At 37.2% G+C, this 24,615-nt stretch overlaps 1 protein-coding gene across 1 annotated transcript in view; it reads left to right on the top strand.

The window, feature by feature from the left end:
- Positions 1-24,141, top strand: part of tmem164 (transmembrane protein 164) — a 48,155-nt gene extending 24,014 nt beyond the window's left edge. The window contains exons 3-6 of the mRNA XM_079585628.1: positions 13,137-13,203; positions 16,774-16,852; positions 19,724-19,824; positions 22,290-24,141. Coding sequence (XP_079441754.1) covers positions 13,137-13,203; positions 16,774-16,852; positions 19,724-19,824; positions 22,290-22,502 — 460 coding nt within the window. The 3' untranslated portion in view covers positions 22,503-24,141. The remainder of the gene's footprint in view (positions 1-13,136; positions 13,204-16,773; positions 16,853-19,723; positions 19,825-22,289) is intronic.
- The last annotated feature ends 474 nt before the right edge of the window (positions 24,142-24,615 follow it).

Here is a 24,615-nt window from a genome sequence, read left to right on the forward strand (position 1 = left end):
ATAACTGAGGGGATTATAATCAGAGGAAGGTTACGTTTAAAAAAATAATGTTTAAAAGTAATCTATTTTTCTCCTGGTCCTTATTTTAAATGGGTAATAAAAAAATATCAATAATTATCGATATCAACCGATATGAAACACTTATATCGTGATACAGTTTTCAGCCATATCGCCCAGCCCTACTACTGTTATTGTGTCACAAAATGTAGTTTTAAGAGTTGTTTAGGCAAGAAAAAGCTCAAATCTGTGGTTTATTTATAAAGATTTATGAAAATTTTATCCAGGTTATGAGATTCAAGCGATCACCGGGCGCTCGGCGCTCATGTGGAACAGCCTTTCCTCGGCTAGTCATTCTGACGTTTGCCGCTGACTCTGACGTCTCTGTAGTGGTGTTTTATAACACATTTTGTTTTATTGTTGCCAAAAATTTACATATAACCGGAGTAACAGAGCGAGTTGAGTGACGCTTTCAAGAACGCGCTGTTCCATTTGCAGAATTACCAAACTCACGTCCTCGGGAGTCATTCTCCTGAGTCGGACTTGGCAAGTCCGAACTTGGCGTACTTGGTATTGAGAAACGCCTAATGTCGGCGCTTGTCTTCTTGTGACAAACATGCTGAGAAGCAAGAACAAGATCTGCTGTATGTCACCCATTGTTGTTTACTATGTCGTTTCTTCTTCGTGCGAAAAATGAGGTTGATCGCTTCTTTCCGGCAAACACCACTCCTATCAAGTAAGGGTACTGTTGGCGGTTGAACCAGATCATTGTTTACCGACCCGAACCGTACTGTACTGTTCCGTATCGTATCGCTCAGTGGAAATGAGCATAACAGGTCTGTGAGAGCCGGAATTCTTACTGGTTGGTAGGTGATCAAATACTTATGTCATGCAATAAAATGTAAATTAATTCTTTATCTCGACAGATAGGCCTCGATTCCTCCATAACTCCACATTTTTCTCCAAGCTCTTGTAATCACATATTAAACTCTCTGTTAAACATATTTTATTGGACTGTCCTGGGTATTATACAAGTAGAATGCTCTTTTATTAAAGGGTTCTTAAAGGGTTAGTTCACCCAAAAATGAAAATGTCATTAATGACTCACCCTCATGTCGTTCCAAGCCCGTAAGACCTCCGTTCATCTTCGGAACACAGTTTAAGATATTTTAGATTTAGTCCGAGAGCTTTCTGTCCCTCCATTGAAAATTTATGAACGGTATACTGTCCATGTCCATAAAGGTAATAAAGACATCATCAAAGTAGTCCATGTGACATCAGTGGGTTAGTTAGAAATTTTTGAAGCATCGAAAATACATTTTTGTCCAAAAATAACAAAAACTACGACTTTATTCAGCATTGTATTCTCTTCCGGGTCTGTTGTCAATCTGCGTTCACGACTCCGCAGTGACGCTGCTGACGTAAGACGCTGCTGACATGTTATCTGGTGCGCCCGAGCTTCGTTTACAGTCTGAGGGAGATGCACGATGTAAACAAAACAATCTTCGCAAACATGTCTGAGGATTTCGACACAGAGGAAGACTTGCATTTTTTTGCCCATCCATATTTATTTGAACCCGAATACTACACGGACGAGATAACACGTCATCAGCGTCTTATGTCAGCAGCGTCACTGCGGAGTCGTGAACGCAGATTGACAACAGACCCGGAAGAGAATACAATGCTGAATAAAGTCGTGGTTTTTGTTATTTTTGGACAAAAATGTATTTTCGATGCTTCAAAAAATTCTAACTAACCCACTGATGTCACATGGACTACTTTGATTATGTTTTTATTACCTTTATGGACATGGACCGTATACCGTTCATACATTTTCAATGGAGGGACAGAAAGCTCTCGGACTAAATCTAAAATATCTTAAACTGTGTTCCGAAGATGAACGGAGGTCTTACGGGCTTGGAACGACATGAGGGTGAGTCATTAATGACGTTATTTTCATTTTTGGGTGAACTAACCCTTTAAGAACTTTAGTCAGATTATGCCTGAAAAGGTTTTGGATTTGTTTTATCATGTTCATTTAAAAACAAATAGTATATTATGACTTTGAGTTTGTTTGCTTGGTTTTATTGTATTTTTATGATATTTGTATTTTTGTAATTACATTTTTGTCCGTGTCTGTCTGTCTGCAGTGCGCGCTTTCAAATCCAGTTTCACTTTATTTCCCCGGTCTGGAAGGCATGCTGTCTAACGCTAACAAATCAGACCTCAGGAACCACCCTGAATGCAGCAATCAGAAAAAAGAGAAATATATTTTTTAAAGTCAGGGCGATCATCGTTTTACTCACTTGAGTACTCGATCGGTCTTGCCCATCCCTAGTTCCTAGAACTAAATTCCTAGAACTACCCAATGCGAAAAGGGCTTACAGTAACCTAAGGATACGGATGAAACTAATATGAGCGTAGATACCATTGACCTAATTTATGCAGCCTAAAAATCCTTTAGTGGATTTGAATTATAGAAATGTGACAATGTGCTTTGTGTATGCATAGTTAAAGAGATGGGTCTTTAAAGGGATAGCTCTCCCAAAAATGAAATTTACTCCATTATTTACTCACCCTCAAGCAATCCTAGGTGTATATGACATTCTTCTTTCAGACGAATAGAATCTGAGTTATATTTTAAAAATGTCCTGGCTCTTCCAAGCTTTATAATGGCAGTGAATTGCCGTTTCTGTTTTGAAGTCCATCAAAGTGCATCCATCCATGATAAAAGGATTAATTTGAGTCACAGGATTACAGAGTCCACTTTAACGGACTTGAAAACAGAAACGGCCATTCACTGCCATTATAAAGCTTGGATTAGCCAGGACATTTTTTTTATATATATATACATATACTTTATATTTAATTGAATCAATATTTAATAAATTATAAATAAATGAGAAAACAATCTTTAAAATAAACATGCTTATACTTTAGATGGCGACTTCTTGAATCTGCAATCCTATTACAGTATTTTTCACAAATAAAGTAATTGTTAAAAACATGAATATGTGAATAAAAAGGAAGTAAACACTGTAACAGGGCACTCAGTAATTTGGTAATTTCGTGCGCACTGGTAATCATATTTTTTCAAATAAAGACAAGGTAATGCTAATTGTACATACAGCACACTGTGAAACCGATATGAATATGACACAGTGGGCAACTGGATATAGCACATAATATTTAAAATGAAGCATTTCAAGTTTTTCGATCACGTCTCCTGTGAAGCTGATCTTCTGTTCGCATTCATTCACTTCGCATGGACCGACCGTCACTCGCAGTAACACGTTTACGCAGGCTACAAATGCACACATCACAAGATATCTCAGCTGCATTCGATTAAATCTGCAAGGTTTGTGAAATTAAATGTTTATTAGTTATTCAGAGATTTGTTTAAATGATGTATGCGCATTTGCTGAATGTTGACGGTAAATGAGAAAGTATTTTAGCCTGATTGTTTGCATTTCGCTTATGTGGTCGATCTCCGAATGCAACGTAACGTGAGAGGAGAGTAAAGATGGAAAGCTCCTAAAGCTTGTTTCCATATAAATTCTAAGTGTCTAAGTTATCATGTTGTCATTGGAATTACAAGTTCATGACATTTCCTCATATGGAGTCAGTTCATTACGTTGCATTCGGAGATCAACTACTTTTGAGTGACAAAATTCCAGCCACCGGAAACACTGATGAAGTGAGTCATACAAAACCTTTCTTTTTAGTGAACTTTGTGTACACAAACAATGTTGTCAATGCTCGAATTCATGTTTAGAGCCCCTGGTGATGATACTTCAAACACACTTTCATGTTGTTTCGAGCCTCCTTAGTGTTTTTTTTTATTATTATTTTAATTTCTGTAACAACATGGCTCATATCTCAGGTACTAATTTTGTTTTGTTCATTATTAAAATAGTATGTATCAGTGTATGACTTTATTAGCCATAATAAAAGCAACAGGATAATTTACCCTAAAAAAATAATGTTCTTCTAACTGTGAACTCTATGTAAGCAAACTCTATGCAAGCAAACAAATATATTCCCTGAATGGATTATCGGGTCTAGAGTATGTATTTTGAGTAATGTTAAAACCATTAATATTTGTAGTTAATTTTGTGGTCATTTTTCATCCATGTCGCGTAGACAGTCAAAATGGTTGTAAATCTGTAAAACACAATGTAAATCTGCTTTGAAACAATCAGTGTTGTATAAAGCGATATATAAATAAACATGACTTGACTTGATAATCAACATTGTACCACAAGTGCTGTCCATTAAGCCGCATTTTTCCATAATTTCACCTCATGTTTAGTAAGTAGTGAGTAATCTCTCTCTCTCTCTCTCTCTCTCTCTCTCTCTCTCTCTCACTCACTCACTCACTCACTCACTCACTCACTCACTCACTCACTCACTCACTCACTCACTCACTCACTCACTCACTCACTCACTCACTCACTCACTCACTCACTCACTCACTCACTCACTCACTCACTCACTCACTCACTCACTCACTCACTCACTCACTAATCAATTTAGTATGTCACGTCATAAACGTAAGCAATTGTAAAAAAAAAAAAAAAAATAACGTAACAGAGCGGAGTTAATGTCCCTATTTGGACTTTCCATTATAACTAACATGGTGGTAACAAGTTCCTCACAGGAGCTTCTAATGTCTTGAATGTTAGACCTGCTGTACTGGTAATGTCACCAGATGGCAATAAATAATAAATAAGCTCAGGGATGACCTGAATTTTGGATTAGTCTAATTATAAATTGATTTCTTTCTAAATGGATCACGTGTGCTTGAATCTAGCCCTCTTTTCCCTGTGCTTTTCTGCATTTTAATGTGAAAAACTATAGCACATGTATTGGAGACATTTACCTCTTTAGTGACTGCTGTGGCTAAACATTTCGAAATAGATTGTGACCCTTAACTCTTGGGCGAGTTTTAATGCAATTCAGCATTAATTCACTAAAACACCATCAAGGAGCTCTACTAGGTGACAGATTAATGTGTGTATTTGCATGTAAACGGGTGTTCATGACATCAGATGCCTGTTAGCTTGCATTTGCAAAGGAAGGAGGTTTTGAGCACGTAATGCCGTTGGCTGCTTTGGGTTTCTTTTGTAATAGTGGGACTTGTTTTGGACCAGCATATTGGAACTGACTTGAACTCAACACCAGAGATGTTGATGTCTCTAGCGTGGTTTCAATAAATAGTTTTAACCAAAGTCCAACTTAAAATGTAAAGAATTATGGAAATGATACATAATATTACTTCTTTAATATTTAGTAATTTAACTGAATTATAGGGATACATTGATCATGATTTTTCATGGCTGATTCCAATTCCAATTGGCAATTGTTTTTACAAGGAAATAGCGATTGCTGTTATTATTTTAAGCAAATGGCAAAAGGGAAAACAGAATGGCCTGACTTTCAGCTTTGTGAAATTATGCTGCATAAAACAAAAACAAAACAGCAGATGGACTGAATGAAAATGCAAATGTACTCTCTGACAGTACTTATGGAACAGCTGCGATATACAGTAGTGTTCCCTTGGTTACCGCTGTGCACAAAGCAGCGCTGCACTTACTGTATAAACACTACTTTAATAGGCATTATACGGACACAGGAAAAGAAAATGACATCAAAACTTTTCATAAGACAGTCAGATCCTATCAGAGATGCATTCAAATAACCCCCAATTCAATATATATATATATATATATATATATATATATCTCCTCTCTTCTTTGTGCTCTCCTCACATCTTCAGCTTATCCCGTCTCTGACCTGTGTCAACGACGGTTTACAAACTTTGTAATATTTCCACATTACATTTTGGGACATGATTGCAATGCAATTTGTGTGCAAGTCCAGAACATAGATCGGCCTAAATGAAACCATCCGGTTCCGATTGATGGCCAGTCGACCGGTGCATCTCTGCTGAATTAAATTTCTCTATACGCATTTAAAGCAAATGGGGTGCCTACAATACTGGCTTTTGTAGCAAACTCAAAAGCAAAGACCAGGAGATTTGGGTATCTCTTCAGCACGATACTTTATTGAGAATGTGCGGTTTTGCCTGCAGTCATCAAGTCTAAGGGAAGCATACATTGTAATTTACAGTCTTTCAAGGTGTTGCTCTTATGGCGCCTTTCCACTGCATGGTACGATTCGGCTCGCTTTTGCTTTTATACTGCAGTTTAGTACCGCTTCAAAGTGGGTGGGTTTATAGATTGCTCGTTAAAGTCGCTGAAAATCTTTTTCATTCCTGGTCGCAATATTCAGCTCTCGCTGGATCTGTTGTAAAGTTTTTCTTGATCGAAGCAGAGACCAGTGAGACAGTTGGGATCGCGTTCAGAAGTTGTTATTTATTGAACACGGCTGCGGGTTCCAAAATCAGTCTAGACCTAACGGTCTTCCAACATCAGTCTAACTCTAATACAGTATTGCATTGTAGTTATATACATTCCCAGGGGGAGGAGTCTTCTTATCCAGCAAAAACCGGTATGGCAGGTTCTCTAGATTGCTCTAGAGAAACCAAGCCAATCAGCTTTTGTATTGCTAATCCAAGCATCCTGACTTGATTGCTCAAACCTTAACATTATCATAGAGACAAAAGCACCGCTGTACATTGAGCAAATGGCTCTGAAAGTAATTTGCAGAACAAAAGGTGAGAGAATTCAATGATTTGACTCATTTACAAGTCTGGCCGGAATCTACTGCTGGAAACTCAATAATCATCAGTTAAACCTAAAATGAAATAGATTCTTAAAATGTGTTATCCTTCAGTCCCCCGTTTGAGAGTTCTTTAAAACTCTCACATAATATACAAATTTAAACACTTAAAAGTTCATTCTTGTAACTGGTGTAAATTACAGGCACATATAACTTATTCTGTGTAGTTCTTCTGTAATTACATGCGGACACAGAAACAAACATGCAATTAGGTTTCGTGAAACTTCCAGTCATCTGGTGGAATTTTGCTGAAAAATCAAGAATGTCTTGTTGGATTTTGTTCAAGTTCTCTGTTGGATCCATTAAACCTGTGAGATGGGATTAAAGCTCCAAAAGTTCTTTCACCACCATGGTTGTGCACAAGTGAGTCCTGGAAAGCAGCCATGTTCTTTGTTTGTGGCAGAAGCTGAAGTTGCATGTGCCATGCAACGTTCTTTCCAGCAAACAAGGCGTTCTTGACATATTCCTTAGCTCTAAGAATATGTTGTTTCTGGAGTCTACACTTTGCGCGATGTCCATGATGGTTAGTAGTGTGACAATCTTGATCATGTTCGATGGATGACTGAAGGTTCCACTGTTGACATACGGAACGTATGTGATTCTCTGCGTTGTGTATTTTTTTTTTTTCTTCGTGATAGTTGGCTCAGCAGTGGGTCGAGTCGTTTTCTGGAAGTTTTGTGGCTTCATACGCAGGTGAGGAGGTCTGTGCATATCGGTCTCGGGACAGTCATCCAGTGGTATCTGCACAAAGGAAGAAAGAAAACAAAAGAGAAAACGGCAACAGAGCAGTATTCGTTGTAAAGACTGGTTGTATCCTCTGTTCCATCTGAGTCTGCTATTTGTTGTTCCTTCTTTCCCTAATACTTAATTCATGAGACACCTAACGAAACAGTGAGGTGATGATGGACTAGTGGAGGGGGAGGGCCTATGAGGGAAATGTCTTCACCGCAAGGGTTGGCCCCCGAAAGCCTGTTGCTTCCGGTTCTTCCCTGGGATCCTCACTGATCCATGTGTCCTATCCTGTCCCTGTAGCTGGAGGAACAAATTTACATTGTGACACATGAGTCCAAGTTTTCCTTCCCTGACACAACACTGTAGCTGCTGTAATCAACATCACTCGATGTGGTCTGTACCACTTAGGTTCTAACGGCTTGTTTCTTGAGCTGAACCATCAACAAAACAACTATTTTCAAACTAAATTTTATATGGGAGTTTTTTTACTTCCCTCGTAGGTGTGTATGTAAACGTAACACAATTGTGAGTCATTTCTCCTTCATCCTCTAACACAACTTCAGTCATTGCAGACATCATACATGAGGATGGGTTCGTAACTGGTGCACGCTGTAATACAATATTCGGAGCTGTGAGGGTCGTTAACCAATTTCTTTTGCTTGATTCATTAGTACCTGCATGAGGGCTTTTTACATTTACAGTCTGACCTAACACCATTACTGATGAAGCCTGTGCTGTGACATAACATTTTAGGCTGTGAGTTTACTTAATCAGTGTCCCCCAAAGGAAAACTGAGACAGTCACTTTCCTTTTGTGCTTTTAAACAAAAACAAGTCTTTCATCTTTGTTGTAAGTTACTGGGGAAATTAAGCACTCACAGCCCAAATGGCTAACACCTCAACAAGTTGCCCCACGAGTTTAATGACGAGGGGAGCGGCTGCTTCAGAGAGCAAACAGACTGAGTAAAAGCTGAGCAATATTGGTTACGTCTCTAAAATTCTTTTTGTTTTTTCTACATTCTTTCCCAAAATGTCCATGCTTGCCACAGTAAGAACAAGTGGCTTCTCTAGGACTTTTACGTTTCTTTGGCTTCTCTGAGTTGAACTTAACAGTAACTGCTGCAATTCTTACTCTCTCTCTGACATCAGAGTCTCTTTCCCAAGTGACTAAACTGTCCAGGTTGTCTTCCAGGGTTCTACTGGACCATGTTAATTCTAAGTAAGGCAATGCATTTTTGTGTTCTGACAGAAGACCCTGAAACCATGTGCGAACTAGGGGACCATTATCATCTAGCACCTTCTCTGGCGTGTCTGCAATTCCACTGTACCCTGCAGCAGTCTGACAGAAGCGTTCTGTGTACTCACAAACAGATTCACCCTTCTTCTGTACACAATTAGTGAGCTTTGACCAGTCCATGTGTGGTCCAACAATGTTCTTTAGAATTTTCAAGACACCTTCTCTCAACTCATCTTTACTGGCATGTAGCAGTTCAGAAGTAACAGCAGATTCAAAACTGTTGAATTCAGATTCAGTTAAAATTTGTGACATCAACTGTGTGACTTCTGTTACCGCCATGTCATATAGACGCATTTTGCTGATCAATGCCCTTCTAAATTCAGAAAAATTTGTGCGTGCTGGAGGTAAGCTCTGAGATATTCTCTCTATATCTTTAGGAGCTAACGTTGAAATGACTGCTTGTGACTGCAGTACGGAGGTTGCAGATGGAACTGTGTCAACCCCTTTTACCTGAGGCTTTTGTCTAGCTACGCACACTTCAACTGCATTTACATCTGCATTGACATTGTCCTCTATACTATCAAAAGACTGTAGATCAGGATAGCTTTCATCTGACTGTTGGTCTTCTGAGTCACATTTGGTTGAGGCCGTGTTATGGCCCACCTTGTCTGTGAGACAGGACATTCGAGTATGCAATTGTTTATTCTGTTCTTTTAACTTATCAATACAACGAGCTTGTTCTTGTACAATGGATAAGCTAAACTCTCTGTGACATAATATAATACCTTTCACATTTTTCTTCCTGATACATGCACCCAACACTTTCTTGCAATCTTCAATTGACCATACTTTGTCTGCATCAATGCCAAATTTCTTTGTTAAATTCAATCTGACTGGCTCAGTCACGATGGAGTCCATGTGCTCTGATAACAAAGACTTGAATCCACTATCTGTCCATAAAGGGGTAGTCAGTCTAGTACTTTTCCTAAACATTGTTAATTTCTATGCTACCACACAAACAAACACTAAACTTCTCTCTACTGTCTTACAAACAGAGGGTACAATCTTATTAGCACATGACGCTAATCTTCTCTAGCTTAAAAAAGACAGGCCTTCTTTGGCAAGAGGATACACACAAATCTTAACATGTATCTGTTAAAATCTTCCCTGCCTAGCAGAGGATAAACCAAACTATCAGCACATAATGCTAACCTTCTCTGTGAAACAAAGGATAAACAAAATAAACTAGCAATTTATGCTAATCTTCCCTGCCTGAACAGAGGATACCAAAATATTATAAAATGAATCGTCTCTAGCAAACGTAGAGGGTAACACAATAACTAGCACGTAATGCTATTCTTCCCTGCCTGAAAACAGAGGATAACTTTCATCTCTAAAAAACAAACTTTAGAGGATAAACTTAGTTAACCAAACCCTGCAGCTGTTTGTTAAACTACTTCTCTGAACGGCGCAGAGGAAAACAAATTTGTACTGGTCTTGTAGGTTCTTTGAATGGAGTGAAACTCATCAAATCTTTCGTTCATTGTTCAGAAGTTGTTATTTATTGAACACGGCTGCGGGTTCCAAAATCAGTCTAGACCTAACGGTCTTCCAACATCAGTCTAACTCTAATACAGTATTGCATTGTAGTTATATACATTCCCAGGGGGAGGAGTCTTCTTATCCAGCAAAAACCGGTATGGCAGGTTCTCTAGATTGCTCTAGAGAAACCAAGCCAATCAGCTATTGTATTGCTAATCCAATCATCCTGACTTGATTGCTCAAACCTGAACATTATCATAGAGACAAAAGCACCGCTGTACATTGAGCAAATGGCTCTGAAAGTAATTTGCAGAACAAAAGGTGAGAGAATTCAATGATTTGACTCATTTACAAGTCTGGCCGGAATCTACTGCTGGAAACTCAATAATCATCAGTTAAACCTAAAATGAAATAGATTCTTAAAATTTGTTATCCTTCAATCCGTTCCTCGACTACCAACGAAAGGAACGTTTGCACCTTGTCTACTGACCAGTCACCATTTCTTTTGTCAAGTTTATTATTTATTTATTTTTCAAGCAAGTCGTTTAATAAAAATTGTGCGAACAAATAATACTGCGGTGGCTGTTGCTGACTATTTAAATCTAGCGGGTTTGGTGTCTCGTGTTGCAAATCCAATGAAGCTGCTAGTAACGATTCTCTTTGACCAATCAGTGATCTGTAGTGTTGTCACGTCACATTTTAGTATCGGAACCTCAACAGAGATGGTACCATTTAAAGCGAGCCGCACCGAGCCGTACCATGCAGGGTTCCTCCAAGCCAACGGGCTAGGGGTTTTTGGCCTGCTGAATGCCATGGTCCAAAGCATAGACAGTATATAAACTGGACACAGCGACCCCATAGGTTTCAATGGAGAAAAGTGAAGTCAATTAGAAGCACTCACTTCCTGATGTGCAGGCTCAAACTGAGCTTGACGACGTAGATGTGACGTGAGCAACCAGACCGTTGTAAGTCTTCTAGTAGCTGTGCCGAGAGAAATCTGAATATTTCCCTTCTGAATCTCGCAGAGACGGAGAGCGTGAGTATCAGCTGTCCATGAGCTAGCAGCAGGAACAACTTTATCACTCCCGGACCCTATGGGCTTCTCCCTTGACTTTATCGGACTTTATGCCTCCACGTCCCCCCGATTGCTTGCAAGCTTCTCCTCCTGTCTATACGGTAATATCTGGTCTGTGCTCCAGAGAGTCGAGTGGTTATGACGCAATCGTTAGGCTATTTTTACAAAAACTGCTTCTACGGGCCATAACGTAAGATACAAGGTAATGGAGCCTTTTATACATTGTCATGTTTCTTTGGAAATAAATAATGGACAAATGGAGTCTTTAAACGCCTCAGATGTAAAGTTATTCACTGTCAAAGTGACGGCAAAATGAATGGGAGTTAATGGAATGCTAACAGCAGGTGATGGGTTGATAGCCAATTGGTGATTCTGATCACCAAATATGGCAGAAATATATTTAAATGCTATGCTAAAGGCTACTTATGTTAACCATTGTTACATAATAAATACACATATGCAAAATAGCAGAGACTGTTTTAAGAACTTGGACAAATCATATGATTACAGTCCTATATTTGTTTGGTTTCATTTGTTTCTTCCCTGTGCCTTGGTTGATATTAGACTTTTGCATCTGCATATGTCATAAATTACACATACTCTGGTTAACTTCTTGTTTTCTGTCCGTGAGCTTCCTCTGTTGCTCTGATTGCAAGTATTGCAAGGATAACAGTATAAGTTATACGGGAGAGATCACTCAAACTTCAGATCTCATCATTTTGTGGAAAATGAATAGAAATTATCATTCTTTCTAAAGAAATGTGATGTAAACATGGTATTTTATCAATATTTTTCTAAATATGTAAGCCTTTGGACTTAAGTCTTAATAGAGTTGTTTTGTGCATTCTTGTGATCACAAATAAATGGAAGCAGGCGTTACTGAATAGGTTCTGTATGAGTTCTCTTTTTATATGTGAAATAATGATAAATACTGTTTGATTCCGCATTATTAATGTGTACTCCTGAGGCGTGTAAAGGGCGGGTCTAGGGTAGCACTCTGGGGCTGGAGAAATATTTGCTTAATTTTCACAAAAGCTCTGTCTATTTTGGTGTAGATCATTAAACTGTTATGCTGCCTTAGAAGTTCTTACAAAATCAACCTTCATGCGCAAAGAGTTCAGTTTGGCTGCACTTTATCAATGATAGCCTGTGATTCGGTTAGTTTAATGTAGACTAGTTATTGAAAACGTTGTTTTACTTGTCTTAGTTTTTGCTTAAATAACAGAAAACATTAGCTTTACTGTTATGTTGATATCACAGTGCAATGTGTCTTGAATAAAATGGGCCTATCTTTTTTTATAAGGTGGTGCAATGTTTCTCTTTCTTTTTGAAGTTATTGCCTGAGTAGACACAGTTCATTATGATAGGTTTCATTTCCTTAGTTTCCTGAGGTTTAATCTTTGTAACGCTGTTTAGTTTCCTTAGATTGACTACGGGTTTAAAAACCTCAGGTATCTATCCATCTATCTAATCTAATCTATCGCCTCTCTATGCACGGCACATATTTAGCTGCTTCAAGGCAGCATAACTGTACTGGCAATGGCCAGCCATATGTATGTCAAAGTATATAAATAGGTTGGGTTGTGATGAAGTAATTTTTGTGTAGCGATTGCTTCTGGCCTATCATATCCTCAGGTTTTGAATGACATTTCTGATATTGTCAGTTTAATGATATTTCTTTGTCAGTTTATGTCACTGTTTTCCCTTGTTTGGTTTATATTTAGAACTGTGTGATCCTGTACTGTTGAAGTAGATAGTGTTGCTGTGAGCTTTCTACTGTAATTTTTAACAATCTTTTTTTTTTTTGAAGACTTCAGGTCCACATGCTGAATGGAGCCCTTCTAGCTCTTCTCTTCCCAGTAGTCAACACTAGACTGGTGAGTATATTCATTGTAATAATGTAAAGTTATTAAATAAAGTTACTTGATTAAAATGACATTATAGTAGTGGTTTAACACTTAAATTGTCAAGTATTCCTCACTGTGTAGAGTGTAGCACGACGATGACATTGCGTTAGGGCTGTAAACGATTAATCGTGATTAATCGAATCCAAAATAAAAGTTTGTGTTTACATAATATATGTGTGTGTATTGTGTATAATTATTTTGTATATATAAATACACACACACATGTATATATTTGAGAAATATTTGCATTTATATACTGCATATATATATTTTTATATAATTTATATTATATATAAATATAACTATTTTATATATAAATAAATAAAACTTCTTAAATATATACATGCATGTGTGTGTATTTATATATACAAAATAATTATACACAATACACATATGTAAACAAAAACTTTTTTTGGATGCGATTAATCGTTTACAGCCCTACAGTAGTGATGTAACGTATGTTTTAGTGTGCATTTGCAATCTGCCAACTGGTGATATATGTCTTTAAAACGTATGTGCCATATTGGCTTTTGCTACTGGCATTTGGTTTTAATGCCTGTAGGCCTGTCGCAATAGTCGATAAATCGATTAATCGCACGATAAAAAAAAATGACCTCGATAATTTTTCTAGCCGCGATAATTTCATTTGCATACTTTGTTATCCGCGACTGAATGACAACTCTCGTTTCCTTAGCGTAGGAGAAGTGAACCCTCTTGTCAGTTGCATTGTTTTTTGTGTGGGGAAGCGGCGCTTGTCAGTCACATGGACTTTGTGTGGGAAGGCGGGAGTGCTTGAGGCGACTGCCGAGAAGAGCGAAAAGACGAGACGCAAGTTGTGACATGGAATTGGTTTCAAAGCCAAACGCGACAGCTGCAGTGTGGGAGCACTTCGGATTCAAACCGAATGACCGTGGCGAACCACTTAACCTGAGCGAGCCGGTATGTCGCATTTGTTGTAAAACAGTATCGACTAAAACCGGTAGTGTTGTGCATGAACGCGTTCATATTTTCGCTGAACGCTGAACCGAACGAATCCCTTTTCATACAATGAACGTGAACGAGAGATTTTTGCCTTGCCTTGCAAAATTCAGAATTAAATTAATGTGCAGAAATTTGTACAAATAGAGAGTAGGATATGTAGGTCTACTATAGCCTACTATACTGTTGTAGCCATTAAAAAAAGCGCGTTTCATATTTGTTAAAATATTATAATGTTATTTTTTTTCCCATTTATGAAAAGTGAACAGCACGACCGAGTATAGGATGCGCAATATGAGACATGGAGCGGGTCAGACATGATTTTGACCGTTGAAGTTGTTATAGAAAGCTTTTCTTTAAAGTGAATTTCGTTTTGTATAAATTGTATCTTAATTTTAATCAATTTTTCATCAACCAATTGCCTGTATTTAATGAATAGGCCGACGAAACAAATATAGCAGAGGCGCCCGCGCGCTCACTTGTGCACGTGAACTAGAGCACATCCTAACTTAACGAAACTCAGTGTATGCCTCACACAGACATGACAAATACACAAAATACACAAAGCTTGAAATGTCTTTAAACGAAATAATTCAAAACGAAAAAAGAAAAAGGCTACTCTCTGATTATGTAGTAATCCATTATTAGGCTTATTTATGTGCATTTCTCTCTATAAGCGCGTTCACACGGAGATGGTGATCGTCAACTTCATCTTTGCAGCCGAGTCGACACTTTTAGAGAAAACGCTTGTTTATTAATAAAAATCAATGCACGCGTCACCGGATTTACAGATGCACGCACACATATTATTTCGAAATAACGAGATATTGTGTTGAAATAACATTATTATTAATAATAGCCTACATCTTTGTTAAAAGAATTTTACAAATGAACGTGAACTAGTTCATTTTTAGATATATGAACTTAGTTAATTTTAAAAAAAGAAGAACTATGAACATGAACTAGTTCATTATCATCTGTGTGAACTGAGAGACAGAGTTCAATGCTTTTATTGTTTTTGGTTGTTTTGTTCATTGTTATTGTGGATATTGAAAATGTTTTCCATTTTCAGTGTTAAATAGTCTTTGGAAATAAACGTTTATTGAATTTTGAAAGGTGTATGTGCATTATTATGCCATTATCATTATTCTAGATGAAAATGGTCTCAGATAGACAATATTATCGTTTATCGCGATAATTTCTTGGACAATTTATCGTCCAGCAAAATTTGTTATCGTGACAGGCCTACATAGAACCCAGTATTTGTTTTGTGGCTAGCATTCTTTTCAGGATTCTAATGTTTTTAATGATGGAGGGGAGATCCATCCTGAAGAGCAGTAGATAAACTGAATTTTTAGTTTTTGTTGCTGTTTTGGATGTTTATTATATTTTATGTGGCAGAAACAAACGTAAAAGGGAGGACACCAATTTTTTCTAACATTTTAGACAGAAACGGGAGATTTGAGATAATCTGTTCTCCTGGGTCAAGCTGGGGCTTCTTGAAAAGGGTTTGAGTACTGCCAGCTTTTTGGGACATGCCCTAAAGAAAGTGAAGAGTTTGAGATTACAGGTAACAACTCTTTCAGTAGATTAGTGGATGTAGGTTACAGTATATGTGTAATAAGTTTTGTTCACTCTTCCTGTCCTATAGCATCAAATGACTGAAGCTGTTCACTATGAGACAAAATGTTCAGAGATGCTAAAATTCTTTCTGCTTGTTTTAATTGTATGGTTGATTCAGGTATTCATTAAGGTATTATTTCTGTGCTGTGAGGAAGTGTCTTGTTCAGTTTACGCTTTGTTTCTTGTCAACTGTCAATTCTTGTCTTGGCTACTGTATTAAATTCCTGAGATTGTTTTTGTTATTTTTTATGAGCGTTCTGAAATATGTATATCTCTGGCCTTTCTGTAGCTGGAAACATGCCCCTTGAAATCCCTCTAAACTTGTAATCTTCCACCTGCTTTGTGTGGGGGGGTTTCTCTTTAACTTTCTTAAACAGAGGGGTGCAACACTAACCAGAGTCTTTATTCATAGTTTCTATCCTCACATCAAGTTCTTCAGATCTTTTGGGCACTGTACAGTAAAAAGTAAGCACACTTCAAGCACTTCCATCACTGTAGTATTTCACTGACAGTAGTCAGAGAGATGGAATTGTGTGTATTTACTGCCACTGTCTTGTGGAGGTGCTGATGGTTATTTTGGTTGACTACCTACATACTAGGTTAAATTGGTGATGTATGTTGATGGGGGCTGATCACATGTTTGTGGCTATTGTAGGCTAAGGTCATAGTACTACCAAATGGTAGCAGGAAGTGTTGTTGTGTTTTTTTTTACCTGACTTTTATTGTTTTCCTAGAGCCGCCAGGTGGCGATGGCCCCATAGTGCTCGAGCCAGTCATCACTGCTTGCATCGATACTATATTTTTAATGGTTTAGCTGTTTGTTTAGATGCTTATCGCATAAGCATAGACAGTAGTAATAGTGAAACATGCTGACACCAAATAAGGCTAGAATGCAAGGTATGTTTTTGTTATCTAAACATACTTTTTTCCCCTTCACAGCTTCCATTTGAAAAGGAGATCTATTATATTCAACACTCCATGCTGTATCTTGTGCCTGTCTACCTCTTCAGAAAAGGAGGTGAGTTTCTGAAGTTTGGTACTGGGGGGTATTCCAGAAAGCAGGTTATATGACAATCCCGGGTGTGTTTAAGGGAAAGTAATCGGATAATCTTAACTTTTGGTTCCAAAAATGAAGGTAGCTTTCAGGGTATAAGTAGCCATAGCAACTTACTCTCTGAACATAACATGTTCCTGAGCAGCTCATGTTTCAGGGTTAGTTTACTTCAGAGGTGTTCAGGGTTAGTTTACTTCACAGGTGTTCAGGGTTAGTTTACTTCAGAGGTGTTCAGCACATGCGTGATCTATTGATGAGGCTCCAGTGGGCGTAACAGATTGTGCACAATATTATAGTTATATATAAAGCGCTATTTAAACCAGATAATGTTGATTTTATTGGAATATATAGCTATATAATTCTCATCTCACACATCGTTGAACTGCATTCAGATGTTTTGTTTTTATTAAATTTTTCTATGCTAAAATGTATTTCTATGATATGATCTGATATATGATATATCTTACATTTGAAGCAATGTGGAAGCAAAATGACAACAAAAAATAAACTTATACAGTCATGTTATCTTTGCCAGCTTAGCTATATTAAGCTATATTATGTATTTAGTTTAATTAGTCTTTCTTTTTATTATATAATTAGCTTCAAACAAACAATATAGTTCTTATTCACAGTGATATTGAATATATTGACGAAAATATTGAAAAATGATTGCACAACCACCAAATAGGTTGTCACATTTATTTATATAGCGCTTTTTACAATATAGATTGTTTAAAAAGCAGCTTTACAGTGGTAACAGAAAAATAATGCAACAAAGTTTGTTTAATTTTTGTTGTAAAAAAGTTAATTTAGTTCCTTTTATATATATATATATATATATATATATATATATATATATATATATATATATATATATATATATAGCCGCTCTGGAGAAAAACGTGATGTCATCGTCCAGCTCAGTTCAGTTCTCATATAATGGTGTCAATGCAGGCAGATCAATATTATTGTTATTAAATGTTAAATTTAATGTCCCCAACTAAGCAAACCAAAAGCCAATGGCAAAAAAGGCGACAGTGGCAAGGAACTAAAACTCCATCAGGTGACAGAATGGAGAGAAAAACCTTGGGAGAACCCAGGCTCAGTCGGGGGGCAGTTCTCCTCTGGCCAACGAGCAAACAGTGTATGATTATGATTTGGAGCTTTACAGGTCAGAAATCAGATTGGATTGGAACAATCATAGGTGGTGCACAAAATAAAATATGCATTTAAGTATGTAAATCAGCATTTAACAAAAGAAGTAGTATGGCACGCTTTTTCGCGTCCGTTTCCATGGTGATTCGCCGCTTTGTTGAAAATGTCTGGTGTGTAAACCATGAACATACTCTGAGTTGGATGAACTTCCTCCCGGGTGCGTTTTTGGAACCAGCATATCAAGACCATTTGGTTCCAAATGACCAATCAACCGAGAGTTCAGGCTATGTTTGACGGTAAAATAATATTGCTTTCTGGAATACACCCCTGGACCCTTTTACCCCACATGATTCTATCTTCCATTGTCCACATGTGCACCACAATGTAATTTTAGCTTCCCTGTCTTTCAGTTGAAAAATGAGCGATGTAAATACTATTGAAATCAGTAGCACGTTATTTATAGAGCTCTACCAATTGCAGATCTCCGCCACAGTTTTGAGGAAACGGCTGAAGACTCGTCTCTTCCGTGAGCTGTACTGTAGCCTCCTAAAAAACAGTTATATTTTACTACCGCTTTCACTATTCCTTTGTCTGTGCTCTCACTATTTAATTCACTCCCTTATTCTAGCTTGTACTATCCTGAACGATGGCTAAAACGTTGTATTACTAGCGTTTCTCGTGTTTATGCCTCTTTAAGATTCATTGATTTCTTTTTATAACAGTGACTGGGAACATGAAGTGCCATTCTGACATCAACATTTCAAAATTGTCATTGCTAAATAAATGTACATTTAGTTGATGAGTAAAAGATACATGAGTGAAGCAATGGCGCTCTGAGAGAAATAAGTAAACCTGTAGTGTCTTCTAATGTTCAGACTGGACAACTACAGCTCCACAGTTTCTGGGATAGCAATTCTTTGTGTGAAAGAAGGATTGATAATGTACAATTATTTTTTTGTGTGAAAGGAGGATTAATAATGTACAATTATTATTATTTTGTAAAAGAAGGATTAATAATGTACAATTATTATTTTTGGTGTGAAAGAAGAATTGATAATGTACAATTATTATTTTTGGTGTGAAAGAAGGATTGATAATGTACAATTAGTTTTTTTGTGAAAGAAGGATTGATAATGTATAAGAAAAATAAAATGTATAATAGAGATCATAAATATATAAAGATATATAAATAAAGAAAAAATAAAGTCTAAGAGATCATTCTTCTGAATTACATTATATTGCCTACAGGCCTATATTTTTAGTTGATATATCATAATAGTAGTAGATTATTCTGATTGAATGATTCTCCAGTTTGACTGTAGGTAATAATGAATAATATATGAGATACACTTATAATTTATGGAAATATTATATAGTAATCCCCTGAATAGTAATAATTATTACATATAATGAAAACATGTCACTGTGGGCCTTTTTGCCCAAATCTATCAGGGAATGAAGCTCACTTTAACTTTTTACTTCAAAAACTCTGTAATTATTACCATCATTACCCTATAGATCTCTTTTTATTTTGAAGGACTTGAAGTTGAAATTCTGTGTGGTAACAGATTTGGTACTTGGTATCTGAACCCAGATTATTCCTTCAGGTCATGAAAATAAATCAGTGATCCAGCACTTTACATTGTATCTTTAACGTGTGTGTCATGTCTTGTTCGTCAGGTGTGTATAAGCCAGAGCCGCTGGGTGACATGTGGTGGGCGCTGCTGTCCTCAGGAATCCTCTTCCTCTACCACTTTCTATTCCTCCAGGGCCTTGGAATGGTACGACAATCAACTTCACAATCGCTATCGCAGAATCCAGAATAGCAGACTAGTCTTTGTATTTCTGTTAAATATGGAATACTAGCTTACTACTTACTGAATACTTGCCTTACATAGACACACTGCATGCTTCCCACCTTATCACATTATGTGTTTAATTCAGCAAGTGGTTATTTAGCATTTTTAATCCAATATTGTGTAAAAATGTCAAATTCTGGCAGTCTAATCAAATAACATGTCAATTCATCACTTCAAGTGGAATATCAAGTCAGATGCATTGTGGGACACAACATTCTAACAGTCTGTTGTTTACTGGTCATTTTAATGAATGTAGTAGATTATCTTGGTATTTTATATATTTCAAATTGCATAATGTGCATAATCAGATTGCATAATGTGCATAATATATTCATACTATATATATGACAATAGTAACTAGTACAATATGTTAGTATAGTATGTCTGAATATAGCCTTCATTACTAAAGTTTCTTGCACAACAAGCAAGATGATCAACTATCAAGTAATGAATGAATAAGCTGAAAATGTCCTTAAATATGTCTATGGCTGTTCCTGGACAGTTGCTGTACAGAGAACACATGTTGAGTGCTGTGACCACAGTGGGTTTCTATGGTCTCGCTCAAAGCTGCTCGATTATTTGGACACAGAAAGGTGAATGTGTGCTCTCACCATTACACTAAGGGTCAAAAGTTGAGTAATTAAAAAAAAAATCTGTAAAAGAAGTATCCTATGCTCACCAAGGCTGCATTATTTGATCAAATCAATATTGTGATCATTTAAAATAACTAGCTAAATTAATTATAAATTACATTTAGCGCTCAATTATTGTTTTTGTTTTTTCATGATTAAAAGAGACAAACAGCAAAAATATTTATATTTTTACATTTTATAATACATTTAATAGATCCATGCTGAACAAAAGGGTTTAATTATTTTCTTTTTAAATATTACCCCACACTTCATGGTTTGCACAAAAATATTAAGCAGCAAAAACAGTTTTCAACATTGATAATAAGAAATGTTTATTGAGCACCTATATTAGAAGGATTTCTGATATATTCTCATATATATGAACTCTACATGCATGTATGATTTGTTACATGCCTTTGCTAAGGGTTTGTGGTCTGCCCAGCACCAGTCATTCAGCAGTTTCTCACACCGCTCCAGAATCGAGTTGCTCTCACAGTTGGTACCAAATTAATACCGAACCTCTTTCCAGAGACCTCGGCATTAGTGTGTTATTTGCATTCCGCTCGGACATGTGATAAGATGTCGTCCACCGGTAGTGCTGGGTCGCTTTGCAACGGAAATGAAGAGCTGGACTCCATTTAAACAATAAGACTGAGGAACGCTGAACTCCTGGAGCACAGACAAGCTGTGGAAGAAGATCTGGATAATCTCACAAGAAGTCTCAGAAGTTTGTGCAGAAGGTCTTGAAAGTTGAGCACATGCTTGGTCGTTGTTGCTGTAGCTTTTTCTGTGCTCTCCAAAAATTCCCTTCTTGCAGAACTTCCTTTTTTTTTTCTCTGCTTTGATTTAAACTTGCAACATTGCAACAGCACAGAAACACTTTTTCTGTGTCAGTGAATCTTTCAATTCTGCTTGAGTTGGAGGAATTTGGAAATTGGCGTAATAAGTATTTGCATAGTTTAAAGTTCAGTTAGAACCGAGACATTTAGGCATAATTCACTTTTCAAACCAATTCCAGATTCACATAAGCATTGTACTGAACACCACAGGATTGTGTAGCGTTGAACTTTCACCTGTGCATTTATGTCTATCTTGTTGTGTCCCAAACAGCACTCATTACGTGAATACAGATCTGTTAATGGAAATGGAGAGGATTTCCATTTTGTTTTGTCTTCTGTGAAGATCTGTCCTTTTTGTTGCAAAACTTTTCTATTCCTGGGAGTCCTAAGAAATGTACGATCATTCAGACTTATTGATAAGAATGAGGGAGAACAAAACCGTTCCGGTTTTTGCGTGGGTCACTGTGTTAATAGACGATGTTAAAACCATTTCACTAATGGTCATAGACCTTTTATAACAATCTGCATCTCATCACATCGGCTCCGGTTAGTAGCGTGATCAAATTTCCACCTGTATTATTGTCAATGGAGGGTGGCTAAATTTGACAAGACAATTTACTTAAATTGACTATTTCAAAATACTTAGCCTTACTTGATAACCTGATACAGGCTAGAGCAGAAGTTATATTATGGTTCTCAAGCGTTGGAGTGTGATAAAGGCCTATAGCACCCCTTGTGGCTGTGTTGAAAATGCAACTTGCACTGCTCTATTAATTGCATCCTGGTACGTTTCGTAAAATGAAGCATGAAATGGAGCAAATTCTGCTTGAATAATCTGCGTTCATATGTTTTGGATATGCATGTTTAGTTATTGTGTCCCTATACTAACTCCATCTTGTATTGTGCTTCCCACCAGTTGACCGAAGTGAATTTGAACAACATGCTGTGTCCTGCTGTCTCTGACCCGTTTTATGGACCCTGGTATCGAGTGTGGGCAACGGGCCACCAGACGGCCTTGACTTTACTGCACGGCAAGGCTCTGACCATCCTCTCGCAACACACTGCTCCCACATGCCGGGATTTACTGGATCTAGCACGTCTACGTCTACGCAACAAGAAGATGGACTAGTGTTTTTATCAGCAGTCTCACATGGACAAAACCTCATGCTCCTGAACCGAAACTAGTCCAGCATCCTAGATAAAAGCGTTCAAATGATTAGATAAAATGTTTAGTACATACCCTTATTTTCCTATTTGTTGTTGTTTGGTCCTAACCTTGTTTCTCAAAGCTGGATCGAAGAATTGTTTTTACACCATAGGAGCAGGGGACTGCAGGATCCAAACATCAACCTTGCCTTTTTCTTTTTAGTCTAAACGTTTAGCAAAATGAAGACTCGGTGAAGTCTCAACAGACGTAACCATTCTTCTCCTGTTGCCTTCTTTAATTAACGCTCATCGAACAGTGAAATGGGGCCAACTCATTTGCTGAATAGCGGTTGCACAATTCCTCACGCCTTGCGTCCTGGAAATGCAGTTTTAAAAGATTGTCTCATTTACACTTTCTTATTTTTGTTGACCTGTTAAGGAAAGCATAAATGTGGCGGTACTGTATGTCTAGGAGATTTTCCAGGGCTTTTCCAATCCCCTGGCAGTATCTTTCTTTAATACCATAATGTAAATAGTCAGAACGTTACACTCGACGCTGAAGCCGTTGGCTGAAAGTGTCCGTTTGATTCCATCAGCCACTCTACTGATGATGTTATTCAAGGGAAATGACTGTTGTTTGTAGATAGACCGAATGATCGGTTTAAGGGTAGTTTTTTTATTTTTAACCATTAGTTCTTTAGATGTTTCTTACTGGGCCAGTTAAAAAAATTCACTTATTTTCCCTTTATTTTCCAGACTTAGTTTTTACAGTCTCAATATTTAGCTAAACACAGTTATCTATAAATGATTCGATATCAGATCGGTGGAAATTTATTTTACAAACAACTCGATTACTAGAACTTGAGCATGGCTGTTTCAGACTTGCATTAAAGTGTTAACCTTATACTGTACATGACAGACTGAGTGTTTATCTTATACATGAAAACGGTGTACTAAAAAGTCAAATGTGTAGCCAAATGAGAAGGAAAAACAAGTCCCATTAGGAGGTTCTTTTGGTCCCAAAAACTGCTCCGCACTTGAAGTGTATTCCATCATTTCCATGTCAAAGATCCAGTCATAAAACCGAAGCAGTTTGAGGCTGTTGAACACATGTAAGAAATACAGTGCAGTCTTGTGAATTATGGGATCACTCATTTCAATGTATGCAACTTGACTGAAAGGGAAACCTTAGTTCTGATCTCAGTTTTGTACATATGTTTTTATGAAATATGGTCTATATTAAAGGTCTTCTCCAACGTGTAGCATCCATGAGGATTGTCTTGGTTTCTGTTGTTCTGTGAAGCATGAAGACACCCAATGCTTGTTCTTTCAGATTTTTTTTATTGGATAAATGATTTAAAAGGTAATAACAATAATGCTTTAAAACTACATTATCATTGCCACAGCCATAGCTCACATACCCACATCTAACCCGTCTATTTGCCACCCTCCCCCAACACATTTTTTTTTTTTGATTTTGTCATTTTTGTCTTTTTTTTGGAGCCATACTATCATATTCATAATAAATGCCCATTTCAAGTCTCATCACTCTAACAGCAATTCAATGGGGTAAAGGATCTAGTTCTACAGGATACTTTTTTTTTTTTTTCTATTTTCTTTTTTCACCAAGTCTTTACTTCAAAAATTTCAAGTTTGTAAAGCAAGAGATAATCCAAACGCAAGACAGAAATAAACCAGTGGTGGGCATAGAGAGCTACGCCAGGCAACCCCATGCCCGCAATGACAACACTGCAAGATGTCAATCATCCAAGGGCATGTTCAAAACTCATCTTCTTAAAGTTCCAGAACACAGAAATCCACTAAAATAATAATTAGAAACTAGGTCCAAAATTTTTTTTTGAAAAGAATTAACTTGATGTACAAAAACAGTCATTGTTTACTTTTTTAACTTCTTTTTTTTTACAAAAAAGTTTTCAAACAAGTTTATTGTAGTTCTTACATTTAGTTTTATCATCATCATCATTATTATTATTATTTATAGTCCCCCCCCCCCCCCCCCTCCCCTCTATATATCTACCAGTGCGATTGTATGCCAGTGCAGCTACTGGGTCCAGAGTAAAGGAAAAAGGCTTCTT

Source organism: Phoxinus phoxinus (genome assembly GCF_949152265.1).
Source record: "Phoxinus phoxinus genome assembly, chromosome: 17".
Lineage (NCBI taxonomy): Eukaryota > Metazoa > Chordata > Actinopteri > Cypriniformes > Leuciscidae > Phoxinus > Phoxinus phoxinus.